Source organism: Tamandua tetradactyla, chromosome 13 (assembly GCF_023851605.1).
Source record: "Tamandua tetradactyla isolate mTamTet1 chromosome 13, mTamTet1.pri, whole genome shotgun sequence".
In the NCBI taxonomy this organism is placed as follows: Eukaryota; Metazoa; Chordata; class Mammalia; order Pilosa; family Myrmecophagidae; genus Tamandua; species Tamandua tetradactyla.
In genome coordinates, this window is record NC_135339.1 from 57,846,860 (window position 1) to 57,862,271 (window position 15,412).

The following is a 15,412-nucleotide window of genomic DNA, read 5'->3' on the forward strand; positions in this document are numbered from 1 at the left end:
AGTGGGAAAATGAATGAAATTTGAAAAAGGTCTATAGTTTAGTTAGTAGTATTGTACCAACATTAACTTCCTGGCTTTGATCGTTCACTATGGTCACATAAGACGTTAACATTAGGGAAACCTGAATGAAAGGTACATAGGAACTCTGATATTTTTGCAACTTTTGTGTAAGTCTAATCATTGTTCAAAATAAAAAGCAGAAATTAGAAAAGGAGAGGTGGAAATGCAACAGCAAAACTAAACAAGTATAATCCCCCGGGATGATGTCTGCCAACCCTTTCTCTCATCCACCCACACTTTTAAGACACTTTCCACTGACAGCTTGAGGAGCCCGCATTTGTGAGTCTGATGATCGAGGTGGTGTCAAAAGAGCCTCTCATGGAGAACAGATCTTTACTTTAGAGTCTGCCGTAACTTGAGGCTCAGAGCATGGTTTTGGAAATGGACACAGTAAGCTCTGCTAAATATCAGCTCTGTAACCTTAGTAGAGTTATTTAATCTCCTTGAGCCTCCCTAAGAGTCACTAGCAAGGGGGTTAGAAGTTCGGGTATTGGGACCAAAATGCATAGGTTCCGATGTCAATTCTACCACTTTAAGCTGTAGGACTTCAGTGCCCACTACTTTGGTCCAACTAATCATTCAGACTTACATGACAACCACAGGCCATGTTTGGCACCTGTCTACTCACAAAGATGCAGGAGACAGGCCAGCAGGACAGGGCCAAGTGGCCCTCCTCATCTGGGCAGTCGTGCCAGCAGTTTGGGCACAAGGAAATGAGCCCATAGCAAGCAGAAGTGGGAGCCGGCCTGGGGAAAAGCCTTGTGCCCCACAGGAGCAGCATTCCTCACTGCACCCCCAGAGGGCTCCCAGGGCCCTCATGAGAGACCATGCCAGTTACAACCATCACCACACTCAGGACAACATGAGGCATAGCACCTCTCTCAGGAACTTATAGTTCCAGCTCTGTATGCGATTTACCAATCAGAGGTCATTTTATCATCGGCGATGTTGCCCAAAAGCAGGTGAGATTTTACTCTTATCAGCCTACCTGAGTGACAGAACTAGAAGGTCAGCCGAGGGTAAAATTCTCATGCAGAAAAGGGAATAATAGTGCTATATTAACTCTTTGCCCATAATTAAGGAATAAAACTGCCTAATTCTTCTCAGTTTCTCTTTTCAGATCTGTAAAATGGTGACAATATTAGTGTCTCATAGGTTTGTCATGAGAATTAAATGAGAAACTTGCAAAGTGCTTATCACCATATCTGGCATGCAAGAAGTGCTAAATGGATGCTAGCTGCTATTATTATTATTATTACTATTTTTATTATTAAATACTATACCGAAGCTACTGTCTCAAGAAGAGAACAATTTTAAAAAGAGGACTCTACTTACACTTTTTTAAAATATTTTTATTATAAACAACAAACAAACACACAAACATTCTTGAAATACAAACATTCTTGTCAGAGTGACAATCAATGGCTCACTGGACCATCACGTAGTTGTGTATTCATCACCACGATAATTTTTTTGAACATTTGCATCTCTCCAGCAAAAGAAAGAAAAAAGAAAAAACTTATACATGCTATACCCCTTACCACTCCCTTTCATTGACCATTAGTATTTCAATCTACTCAATTAATTTTAACCTTTGGGCCCCTATAATTTGTTTATTTCTTATCCATATTTTATACTCATCTGTCCATACCATAGATAAAAGGAGCATATGGACACAAGGTTTTCACAATCACACTGACACATTGCGAAACTTATGACATTATACAATCATCTTCAAGAAACATGGCTAATGGAACACAGCTCTACAGCTTCAGGCAGTTCCCTCCAGTCACTCCAATATACCATAAACTAAAAAGGGATATCTATATAATGTGTAAGAATAAATTCTCCAAGTTCACTCATTAATGTTAGCTTGTATCAGTGAGACCATATGGTATTTGTCCTTTCGTTTCTGGCTAATTTCACTCAGCATTATGTCCTCAAGGTCCATCCAGGTTGTTCCATGCTTCATGACTTTATTCTGTTTTACAGCTGCGCAATATTGCATTGTATGTATATTCCAAAGTTTGGTTAGACACTTGTCTGTTGATGGACATTTCGGCTGTTTCCATCTCTTGGCAATTGTAAATAATGCTGCTATAAACATTGGTGTGCAAATGTCTGTTTGTGTCCTTGACCTCATGTCCTCTGAGTAGATACTAGCAATGGTATTGCCAGATCATATGGCAATTCTATACTTAGCTTCCTGAGGAACCACCAAACTGCCTTCCATAGAGGTTGTACCATTTTACATTCCCACCAATAGTGGATAAGTGTGGCTCTTTCTCCACATCCTCTCCAGAACTTGTTGTTTTCTTTTCTTTTGTTGATAACGGCCATTCTAGTGGGTGTGCGATGATATCTCATTGTAGTTTTGATTTGCATTTCCCTAATAGCCAGGGAAGTTGAGCATCTTTTCATGTGCCTTTTAGCCATTTGTATTTCCTCTTCTGAGAAGTGTCTGTTCAAGTCTTTTTCTTTTTTCTTTTTTTGCATGGGCAGGCACTGGGAATTGAACCCAGCTCTCTAGCATGGCAGGCGAGAACTATGCCTGCTGAGCCACCATGCTCATTTTTTTTGAGCCGCCTTTTTGCTCATTTTTTAATTGGGTTGTTTGTCTTTTGTTGTTGAGTTGAACAATCTCTTCATATATTTTGGATACTAGACCCTTATCTAATATGTAGTTTCCAAATATTGTCTCACATTGCGTAGGCTGTCTTTTTACCTTTCTTGACAAAGTTCTTTGATGCACAAAAGTGTTTAATTTTGAGGATTTCCCATTTATCTATTTTTTTCTTCAATGCTCATGCTTTGGGGGTAAGATCTAGGAAAAAACCTCCTATTAAAAGTTTTATAAGATATTTCTCTACATTTTCTTCTAAAAGTTTTACAGTCTTAGCCCTAATGTTTAGGTCTTTGATCCATTTTGAGTCAATTTTTGTATAAGGTGTGAGATATGGGTCCTCTTTCTAGTTACACTTTTAATAGTAACTTTGTCTGTTTGAACCCAAGTCTTCTGCCTTCATAATGAATGCTTGTGGGTTAACACTATTAGAATTTCCATATAAGTTCTCAAATTTCATCTGTATTAAGTCCCCTCTGTAAGGGCTTAGCTCAATCAATATTTTTACATTTGAATATGCTCAAGAGGGCATCTTAAGACAACAAATGCCAACTCTTTAAAATAGAATTATTTGAGGAAATCATGATTCCCAGACAAGGCTTGCCAGGCATTCTCTTTTCTGGGGCTCCTGAAGACCAAGTGCTGGCTAGACAGAGATGGCAGGCTGCCATCAGAAACCAAGACAAGGCTTGGAAGCCCCTCCACTCTCCATAAGCTCCAGGCCCATCACAGTTTTTATTGTGCACAGCTTCAATTCCTTTTGACCACTCTGCATAGCCAGGAGCCCAGGTAGAGGCAGATTTAAGGACAGACCCTAAAGCTAGAGGATCCAGGGTGTGGCTGGAAGAGAATGATGGGGGCAATGGTGCAGAGAGGAGGGGGAGGGGAGTCTACTCACGCCGGAAAAGGCCTGGAGCCAAGGGAACCATGTGCATGCAGGAGACAGACATACACCAGAGAAAGGCAGCAGCGGAAAGCAGGAAGGCAATGAAGGCCCTGAATGCTGGCAGCTGAGCAACTAGTTCAGGTCAGCACCACTGTCAGAGGTAGTAGGTACAGTATGGACTTAAGTATCCTGGAGACTCAGGTTCAAAGCCCTGACTCTGTATCTTACTAACCCTGGGTCAAGTTATTTGACATCACCAAGCTTCTATAATTTCAACTGTAAAATACAGATGAATAACAAAACCTACCTCATGGGATGATTGGATGAGTGTTTAACAACAGTGCCAGACATTAAATATTAATGGTCATCACATTATTTTATCAAGGCAACTTGGGTAGTGTATTAGTTTTCCATGACTGCTGTAATAAATGACCACACACTTAGTTTCTTAAAACAACATAAATGTATTATCTTTACAGTCATGTAATTCAGAAGTCCAAAACAGGTCTCGCTGGGCAAAAATTAAAGTTTCTTCAGGGCTGTGTTCCTGTCCGGAGACTCCAGGGAATCCGTTTCTTTGCCCTTTCTAAGCTTCTAGAGGCCACCCACATTCCTTGTCCCTTGGTGCTCTCCCTCCAGCTTCAAAGCCAGCAAGGTCAGGTAGAAAGCTTACCTGAATTGAGTCCTGCACATGCTGCCATCTCTCCAGTTCTGTCCTTCAATTCCCTCTTTCACTTTTAAGAACCCTTGTGACTACATCAGAGTCTACTAGAAAATCCAGGACATTCTCTTTAGCTTAAGGTTAGCTGATTAATTTCCCCTTTGCCATGTGTAGCACCTAGGTTCAGGTGTCAACTTGGCCAGGTGATGCTGAGTTGTTCTGTTGCTGTGGACTTAAATCATCAGCATGTGAATTTCACCTATGGCTGATTACATCTGCAGTCAGCTAAGGCGAGTGCCTTCTACAATGAGTGCCTTTTAGTTAATTATGTGGATGCTTAAAAGAGAGAGGTTTAAGAGAGAGCAGCTCAGGTGCAGGCCTTTGGAGATGCAGAAAGGACCAAACCCGGGGAAAGCCATTGAAACCCAGAAGCCGAGAAAGAGGGCCTGCAAATGTTTCTGTGGACCTTCTCATGTGACAAAGAAACTTAGATGAAAGCTAGCTGCCTTTCCTCTGAGAAACTGTAAATTTGTTAACTAAATAAATCCCCTTATTAAAAAATGACCCATCTCTGGTGTGTTGCATTCTGGCCACTTTAGCAAACTAAAACACTAGGTAACCTAATATATTCACAGTTTGCAGGAATTAGAATGCAGATATTTTGGAGGAATATTCTGCCTCTCCCAGATGGAAACCAACTCACAGGCAAGTCAGCCTGCTGTGGACTTCGTTCCCACACTGGACTGGGACGGGGAGTAGGTAGGCGGGGATTAGAGCACATTCAAACCAGTGCATCATGTTCACACACAGATGCGTGCTGGGGGGGCCTGGCCTGATAGATGCTGGTCTCTATGGAGTGTCTGGATGTGCACTGCTTTCAATGAAATTCCTTAAAACCAATTTTCTTTCCATTTCTGTTTCAAATAAAATGATTCTGTTTATAGTTAATCACACATAAATATCATTGAATTAGAGACAGGAACAGAAAATACAAACATTGGCCCCCACGTCCCTGTTCTGTACTCATGGCAAACATCACCAAACAATCAAACCTTCTTTCTGGCCCCAGAATCCTTCTCAAGACAGCACTTTTGCAACTCAATACAAGCTTGATTCATTATTTTAAAAACCGTATTTCCCACACCTATGTTTAAACATTAAATACCTAGTAGTGGCAGATATATTTTTTTTGGGGGGGGGACGGAATTAATTTTTATTAAAACAAAATATACATACTAGAAACTATGTCAATGTTTCAGTCACTTAGTAGGAAAAAAATAATGTGAATTTTCACTGTTCATATTGTTCCCCTCCTCCTGGGGTGCACAGAGTGACAACACCGTTCATTTCTTATCTCGATTATTTGCTCATTTGAGTAAGTACCTATACCTTCCAAAGTTACATTAAAATTCACAGAATGTGAAAACTTGACTATAATCAACAACTTGATTTAAATAGGTCAAGGATTCTGCATATACTGACATCTAATATTCTTTATCTTGAGCCAGAAGACAATAAACTAGAAAGCAAAAGCTTTTCATCTTGTTCCGAGTCTGAAACACCTCAGGTCCTCAAAATTCAGTTTTACCATAGTTCTGGAAAATTACCAGTTATTTGTTCCCTTACTTATCCAAGGGATAAGTGTACTTATACAGTACACATTTCATTGGTTAACTTCTTTTTGGCAGATATACTTTTATAATACTACATCAAGGAAAAGATATCTAATTGTATGGAAATAAGAGCGTCTCAAACTTTCAATTTTATAACCCTATGTGTATCAGTCATACAGTGAAACACATGAGTGGCTGAAAGACACTGAAACTTTCATATGTGAAAGGACATTTTTGTACAGGAATGCAGAACAACGAATCCGTGCATTTCTGGATTCTGGATTCTGCATCCTGGATTCTCGGTGTTTGTAACTTCAGATTCTAAGCGCTTAACCTTCACTACCTGTCAGTTAAAAATAAACTGCAATGTGCTGAAATCTGGTGGTCTAAGGAGACAGTGCAAAGTTCTTTCATTTTGGCAGAGGAGGGAAAAACAAGAGGCTTTGGAGCTACACTCTCCTTCTGGAAAGAGCCAGCTCCTGAGTTACACGATACTTTTTGAAGGAGTCAATCAGAAACAGCCCATTCCTGGAAAGAAAGAAGCTTGAGCAGATGAGAGAAAGCCCAGGTAGGTACTTAGTTAAGGAATCAGTCAAGAACAATAATGAATTCTTAAAAAGACCCACATGATACTCCTCATGGGAAGTAAATCAAGACCACTTAGCTGCAGTGGAAACTCCAGATTACTTGTTGCTAACTTAATACAAAGCCAAGTAGCTGAGTAAAATATCAGCTACTGTGAGACTATTCTTCTAGAAAGACTCTCAAACCTTGAAAGTAGGCCAAAAAAATTTTTAGCAAGTATCTTTTGTGGCCTAAAAGGGTCTTAGAACAAGGAGCAGCATGGTAAAACATTTGAAGCCAACCTGAAACATGATGGCTCCATTTGCATCCAGGTGGAATGGAGAACTTCGGTTGACCCAAGTCCAACCTCTCCACACCCATAGAGGCGTGAGAAGAAGGCGAAAGAGTTAAAGAGGGGAAGAGGGAAGAAAACAGCAGCGTGCAGTTAGAAAAGCTAAGGAGTAGGTGGCACTGGCAACTAAAGAGAAGTCTTAAGACTGAAAGGGAGAGGAGAAGCGACAAACGTTTTGTGGTTTTCTTACACAGATGACGGCAGCCCTCTCACGTCCCCCAACCCCGCTCAGTGGTGCAAGAATCATCCACAAGATGTGCTTGTGGTGGGATACTGGGGGTACAGTGACTCCCTAAGTCAGGTAGACCCCACTTTCCACGTCGATAACCTGCAGCCAGTCCCAGGCCTGGGGCTCACAAGACAGCGCTGGGTCACGGAGATCACGTTAAACTGCATTAAGCATCTGGCGGAGAGGAGTGGGCAGTCTGAGTGAGTCACCCACAGAAAAGGGTAGCACCAAGTGACCCACTCAAATGAACCATCTACCACCAGGTACCGCCCCGGAGAGAAGTAATAAAAGCAGGTGGTCCCAATGTTAAGGGGCCTCTTGCCCTCCATCTTTCTTTAAAAAAAGAAAAGAAGTATAGGCAGGGCAGCTTGTTAAAACAAAGAGATGAAAATAAATATTTGCCTCTAACATACAGAAAACCCTCCTGCCATGACTCATGCTGGGAGACAATGTACACCCATGTGGCCCAAGCGCCAGCATATGCCCAACAGACTCATGCAGTCTGTAGTGGATGCTGTGGGCCCATCCTCAGCTCTTGCTATTTCAGTTCACCAGCCAGGTCTGCACCTCTGCCTGAAGGCTCACTGTGCCACAGGACAGAAGCGCCAGGGAGGTGGCATTCACCACTCCCATGAGGTAAAGTATATACCTCAAAGTCATCCCACCCCAGCAATGAACGGGCATGTTTTGGCAGATAAATACCCCAGCCCTCTCAGCGCTTGGGTGGGATGACTTTGAGGCATATACTTTACCCCATCTCCTGGTGTACTCCAGTGGGTAACATGCTTACTAAAGCACCTTTGATCGGCTCCCTTTCCCTCCATCTTCCTTACTCACTTCCATATTGGCATTTTCTAGGATCACCTCTCAAACTACTTGCAGTGAAATCCAAACTAGACACAGTTCTACTGGCGTCTGGGATCATACCCAAACCCTGCCCACTGGAAAGATCTGTCAGATTCGTGAGCATTTACAACCACCCAATGTGTCCATTCATCTGATCTTCTACTAAACACCTACTTTATGCCATACATTGCTCCAGCACCTGGGAGGTAATGATAAGTAACCCGGGATCATTAGCCTAGAGTGACATACGGTGTAACGCAGCATTTCACAAAGTGAAACCACTAGTCTCGGAGACAGCCTCCTTAGCACACATTTCCAGGTGCAACAGATTTATACACTAGGAGATTAGCTGCTTAAAGGCTTCCCTTTCTTCATTGCCAAGAAATTGCTTGCCTCTTTGTGCAACTCACAGTTGGGACTTCCCTGGGAAGAGAAACCCTTTCCACTAGCTGATCTAGAAAAGCCCGGAAGTATTCTGATTTAAGAAGAGCTCAGTGTAGATTTTGAATTGCTCCCCAATTGATTCCCAACAGATTCTCAAATGATAGGGCCTGTCCTTTACTTTTAGCCTCTCTTTCCTCCTTGACCACGGCTATCGAATAAAATTCTGGCCACAAAAGAAGCATTTAATACATGAGTTTGTGAACACCGATTGATTTGCTTTTTAATGCCAGTTTAACTCGAGCCTTTGATTCCATGTGTGAAAATTCCTAGTTCTGGTAGAAACCCAGAAGCGTCAGCTATCAACATTCTGAGGAGCCACAGAGAAGACAGACACTTAACTGCTTTCCCCAGCTTCCCCTCCGCGTTCCTCCTGGCACTCTCCAGCCTTACCAAAGCCACAGTTGTCAGCGGTCCACGTCACCAGTGTTCTACACAGAGGCCTCTCAGGGCTTGGGCTGGTGTTGCTTTACCACTTATTTGCTTAGAGGAGGACCAGGAAGATTGCAATCAGGAATTGTAACTGGAATGACAGGCGAGACCTGCATGGCGCTTTAAATGAAATCAAACAACTAATAGTTATTAAGCACCTAGGCAGTGTATTGTCTTGGGCTAGGCACCACAGGTATACAAGGAAGCATAAAGTATGCTCCCTATGGTTTCAGAGCTTACAAACACACCAGAAGGGCTTTTCCTGATCCAAACAATGGGACAATAGTGTTGGCATTTGCTATGGATTGAATCTTTGGTAAACAGGATCTTTGAAGATGGTATTAGTTAAGGTGAGGCCAAAGTAAATCAGAGTGGTTATAAAAAGTGAACATAACTGGAGTCTTTAAAAGCAGAGGAAATTTGGAAATACTACGAGCCAGACAGGGAGAAAAGCGGCCATGTGACAGAGGCAGAGCTGAGTTAGGGACTGTGGGCACACTCCCACCAGGACAGGACAGTCTTCAGAGAGAACATGACCTTGCTGGCTCCTTGGTTTGGGACTTCCATCCTCCAAAACTATGCGACAATAAGTTACTGTTGTTTAAGCCATCCTGCGTGTGGTATTTGTGGTAGAAGCCTTGAAGATGGGAAAAGGAGAATCGGGAAACTGGAAAATTGATGAAAGAATGTTTATTGAACCCCTATGAGCTAAGCACTGAGCTAGGCTGGGGAAAACAGGCTGGGGTAAGACACGGTCTCTGACTCCAGGGGTCTATGGAGATAAACCACATTTGGTGAAACACCTGATAAGAAAGCGAGGTCTTTGCACTGCAATGTCGATAAACTATGACACACCACAAAATCTCAGCTTCTTTCTTTTTTTTTCTGGTACTTTCAGATCCAAAAAATAATTGAACATCTATCGTAGACAGTACTGTGCTGGCCAATGTAGATGAAACGAAGCTGTAAGACACGCTTTTGAATCAAAGTCTGGACCCAGTAACAAGAGAAGCATGTAAGTAACCAGATTTCAAAGTAATTTGTATGCAGCATCCTGAGAAAAGTGTGACCCACAAGGTGTGAAGGTCCACAGAGAACAAGGTCACTGCTGGTGGTTAATAAGACATTCACTTATTAACCTTAAACATTCAATTCAGCATGATTTCACCAAGCATCTATGTCCTCTACACAGCTCTTGTACTTTGGGAGGAAAGAGAAGCAACAGGAAGTCAGGAAGTGCATTGCACACATCAGTCGTCCCCTCCCCCTGCAATGCTCAGGGTCAGTCCCAGCCCTGCACCGGACAGGAATGACGCTGCCGCAGAATGGGTTTTCTTTCTGCTGGTAACACCTCGTGCCTTGCACCCAGCTCTAGAGCATCTCTTGGCTCTACTAGCCAGAGTCTTTCCACGATGGAAAGCAGGAGGATGAAAGGGCCTCAGCAGGGAAGGAGGCCCCTGAGAGAAAAGGGTGAATATAGGGGAGGTGGTATATTCCAGAAGCAAGTCCGCAACTTAGCATTTATGCTTATAAGTGGCCTTTTGGCTGGGCTCAGATATGCAGGGTGGGCTACGGTGCCCTTAAACTGTGCCTGCGTCCCCAGCTCAGAGGGAACCCCACTTGCAGAGAGGGACTGTAATCAGAGCGCTCATGTAAAGAAAACACTTACTGTTACAGATGATCTGTTACAATGACGCCAGTTTCCAAGGAGGTTGCTAAGGGAAGCCAGCAAGTTAGCCGGTGCTGTCAGCTGCCTGCTGTATACAAGCTCCAGCCTCAGAACCGTGAGAAGGATCAGGGGTTCAAAAGAAAAGTTCAGACATGGAGTAACATGAGGCAGAACAGCCCTTCAGGATAGATTAGAGTGACTGTGTGAGTTTCTAGTTTCCAGAACCAAGCTTTTTTACACTTTTCTCTTTTCTTCTTATGGAAAAAAGATGAACCTATGAGGTATTTAAGCAGAGATACAATCCACCAAGCAGACTGCCTTGGAAACAGACTAGACAAGGGCCACCCAGAAATGCTTCCAGGACCCTTAGTTCCCAGGGCCTCAGGGAGTGACCAGTCACTGGGTGAGGCTTTCAACACGAAGCTAATTATCTAAGGTAAAGGACCACCATTTTCTGAATGCAAGGTGAGGGACAAAAGAACCAAGGGAGAAAAAAGATCAGATGATAGTGAGAAAACCCATAGAGAGGTTTGCTTTGATTTTTAGTTAGTGTTTGCATAAGCTTACTGTTAATAAACACATTTATTTCTTATATAATAAGGTATGCAAATTCATGGTTTAGATTTGTGGGGGATCGAATGAAAAATTCTCAAGAGAATCAGGAGCAAAGGTGAAGCCTGAAAACAAAGACACGTAGTTACCACCTGGTGGCAGCACATCTAAAGCTAAAGATTTGTGTGTGTGTGTGTGTGTGTGTGTGTGTATGTGTATTTACACCCACACAAGTTCAGGGGAAGGAGAGATTGCAGCTGAATCATAGTATCAGGGTCAGAACCCAATGCCACACCCCAGCTCCCTTTCATGCAACACTGGAAGCTTCTCCGACACCTTCCGGCTTAATGGCTGGGATTCCCTCTGGAGAAGAGGACCTCATTCCCATTTGTTCCAGCATGGTTAGGTGGCCTCTGAAGGGGTGGTAGGGAACAGGCCTCATGCCTGGCACTGCCTCATGTCTGTCCTGTGACCAAGTGAACGACTGAGTGAATGAATAAACACAGCTTAACTTCTCAGTATGTTTATATTCAGCTTCTAGGCATGGTTAAGCACAACTATTTAGACATTTTGAAATTGCTCCTAAGTAAATGTCCATCCCAGGCTGACAAATGCAGATCCTAGAAGGGTGGACCTGGAGAGGCCTGCGTTCTCGAGGGGCAGGAGGACAGACTTCTGCCCTGGGAATCTGAAGAGCCAGGTTCCAGATCCAGCTCTATCTAGATGGGCCCTAAGCAAGTTACTGAAGCTCAGAGCCTTGTTTTCTGCCCCTTGGAAAATGGCACTAACTCTGCCCACCAAGGCCAAGGATGGTCAAATGAGATAGAGCTACAAGCAGTCTGACTTACAAGGGCTGCCGGGGGTTCTGTGTGATTACCATGCCGGGCAGTGCTGCAAATACACATCTCAGACTTACCAGCTTGTCCCCTATCCTGCTTCTTGATGAATTAAACTACCTTTTCACCTACAGACGTACGGGTAGCAAAATAAATCATTCCTCCCCAGCTACAAATTGCTGCTGCTTCTGGGCCTGCAATTTATGTCCAGATTAAATCCAACAACACAGAGAGAGAAACACAAATCAAACCATGTCTAGAATGAGAAAGTTCATAGTTCATATGATCTGACAAAGGACAAGTGTGGTGGGTTTTCTTTCACCATCCCGAAAGCTGACCAAATCTACAGCCTGCCTCCTGCTTGGCGGCAACCAGGACCCCCAGGCCTGTGTGATGTTTTATAAGCTGTGGATTGGTCACAAAGCAGGCCAGTCCCCCAGCGCACTGCTGCCTGGGGAATGCTGGGAGGGGCACGGCAGAGGAAGAGGCTGTGGGGTGGACGCCTTCAGCACCCTCACAGGCTTCCACCAATGTGGTGGGGGGATTTCACGTGTTGAAGCCTCACAGGGGATCGAGGGCATTAAAGCTTTCAATTAAAGCCAGTAAAGTGGGAGATTCTTTAATTGTTCAACAGTCCTATAACAGAGATAGAGGGCACAAATGATGGTGCAAGCGGATACCAGCGGTTCTCTAAGTGTCCTGCTCCACAAAGGAAAGGACTGTGTCTTGGGCCCCTTTTGTATCCACAACACTCAGGAGAGGAAAGTAGTAAAAATCCAGTAAATGCTCCAGGAATTCTTATTGGGCATCTGCATGAATGGATGGATGACCAAGGGCAGGGGGCGCCACAGGCTGTTTCGTTACCTGATGTCTGGAGCCCCAGAAAGGGGAAGCTTGGCTACAGCTGCTAAATGCTTTTTCTAGAAGAAACCAGGACTAAAACTGGGGTGTCACATGAAAATTTAGACATGGGATAAAGAATATGGCCCTAGAGACAGACAGAGCTGGGTTGAAATCTGGGCTCTATCACTCACGATCTGTGAGACTTTGGGAAAATTGCTTAACCTCTCTGTGCCTCCTTTTCCTCTTGTGTGAAGTCCAGCTAATAAAATCATCCTTGGAGGAGTGCTTTAAGCCGTCGGTGGGATGAAGGATGTGGATGTAAGGATGACACTCTCTTCACATCCTTGCTGGGCTGACTTATACAAGGAGGAGAGTCCAGCAGCACTTCCAGTCTTCCCAGTTAGATACTTCTCTTACTTCTTTTCTCTCTTCTCTCCCAAAGGAGGAGCCAGTTCGACTGGCAAGTGCCTAATAGCCACTGGACCACATCTTCCAGGCACTGGCGTCAGAATGTCAAGGGCCCTCTAGTGTTGGGACACCCCTGGCCGTCCGCCCGCCTGCGCCTTCTCTGCCAGCGCCCGCTGCCCCGCCCACTGCCATCTTCTTTGCAAGCTGAAAGGTGACAATACTCAATATGGCCCATTCCAGAGAGCCCTCCATCAACAAAGCTGATGCACTGATGGCTACTTATCTTGTCTTTCTTGAATCTGTTAATTAGTCCTAGAAGGAAGGAGGGCTACGTTTTAGGCAGTGTTTCAGGGTGCTTAGTATCTGATAGCAAATGATGGTAATACATTCATAAGGCTCTTAGAGGGCCTGTGGTTTGCTCCTTCTGCGTCAAGCCCGATATATTCCTTCAAATACATTATTTAGAACAGTGGGCCACAAAGGGGATGGCACTGCCCCCTAGAGGTTTTGTCCTGAAAATCTCTGATGGTGTTTTGTGTTGTCACGACGATGGAAGGCAGTCCTGCAAAATGAAAAAGTGTTTCGTGCCTCTCCTGACTTTCAAATATCCTGCTAGGCATATACTTAAGTTTTAACAAAACTGTTTAAGATACATATTTATACATATGTGCATATATGTACATATTGGTGTATATGTATATATTTTTTATTTAATATAAGCAGATACAATGGGCAAATATGCCCACCAAGCTGTTAATAGTGCTATCTTGGTTGGCTGGATGGAGTCCTATGAACTTTTATCAACTCAGCTACACATTTTTATGTTGTTTCAAGTTTTTGTAAGGATATATTGCTTTTGCAATTAGAAAAAAACAAATAAGATGAACAAAAATGGACAAAAACTTGTTAAGCAGTTTACCAAAAATAAAATCAGGTCTTGGAGATACATTTTGGACACATGCTTACTATATATTAATCCAATAAATCAGGTTGCCAAAAAAAAAAAAACAAAACACCACTTATAATTTTCTGAATCTAGAACCTAAAATGTTTCAAATACACTCAACTTATACTTTTGCTTGATTATAATATACATCGATTCTTCCAGGAATTCAATTACAGTGCAAATGGAGAGTAAATTGTGAAGTGTTGTTCACCGTTTAGGAAAACCCTGCATGATGCCAACACTGCTTACAGCTGGATCACCAATAAAGTAGATGTGTGCCGAACACTTGAGGCTGTGACACTGACAGTGATTCGGCAAAGAAGTATCTACATCTGACAATTCCGTTTTTCCGTCATGTGCAGGCGTGCCTGAGTGTTTCCTCTCCCTTCAGTTTTCTTTTGTTTCAATTAGGGCAGTGTATTTGATTGAGTATAAAATTTTTTATGTATAGGTAGGTTATATTACGTATGACTCTCATATCAGGGTAGTAAAGGGGGCATTGCCAAACGTTTCTTATAAAAAGGGGGCTTTGGGAACGGCAGAGTTGAGAGGCAGTGATTTAGATTCTAGGATCACAAGGCAATGCCTCCATCAATTCTGATTTCCAGGTCTTTGCTTAAACTCTCCATTCACGCAGGCAGCAGCCGTAACAGCAGAGGAAGTTGGGAGAATTCTGCTTGTCATAGCACACGATTACGGATCTAAGTTTGTGTAAAACAGGATTTTCACCCCTCGGGCACACTGGGATGAGGGCAAGCAGGGACTTCCCCCGCTCCCCACCGTAACCCAGAAGGAAGAAAGCTGCTTGTCAGCAGAAAGCTAGAAGTGGAACTGGCCTCTCTACTTACAGAGGTCTTCGGTGGCAGCTGGGGCAAAGGCGGCCATGGACTCGTACAGGTCCTCGTCACAGCCGGGGTTGAGGGAACATTTCATGAGCAGGTCTGTGGAGAGATGGGCCATGGACTCATACACAGCATCAGCCTCCTCCCCTTGCATCAGTTCCTCTCTAATGTGACTCTTCAGCATGTCCACAGTTTCCTGAAAGAGAAGGAAGGACTCACAGCCTCACTAGAACCACCTGGGTAGAGCTGGGCACCTGAGTGGGCATGTAGTGGGCAAAGTAAAGGTTCAGGTAGGTTAGAATTGCAATTGCTTGGATGCTTCAGTATTTCCCACCAAACTGGAAGCTCCTTGAGACCAGGTTCCATGTCCTTTTTATTGGTTGGTTTAGGTTTTTTATTTTAATCTTTATATCTTCAGAATTAGGCACTCAAGAGACATTCATCAAATGACCAATGACTTGAGGTTGCAAATGAACAACTTTCCCTTGAGTTCCTCTATGTGTCAAGGACAATGCTAGGTATTTGCCTAGACATTATTTCATATCATTCTTTCTACCACTGCTTGAGAAAGGTATAATATTGCTTAGTTTACAGATCAGAAAACTGAGA

The 15,412-nt window shown here is 43.4% G+C and overlaps 1 protein-coding gene across 1 annotated transcript in view; it reads right to left on the reverse strand.

Moving 5' to 3' along the window:
• The window catches only part of PIK3AP1 (phosphoinositide-3-kinase adaptor protein 1), a 123,862-nt gene that overhangs the window by 41,230 nt on the left and 67,220 nt on the right, over nucleotides 1-15,412 (reverse strand). The window contains exon 8 of the mRNA XM_077125603.1: nucleotides 14,810-14,999. Coding sequence (XP_076981718.1) covers nucleotides 14,810-14,999 — 190 coding nt within the window. The remainder of the gene's footprint in view (nucleotides 1-14,809; nucleotides 15,000-15,412) is intronic.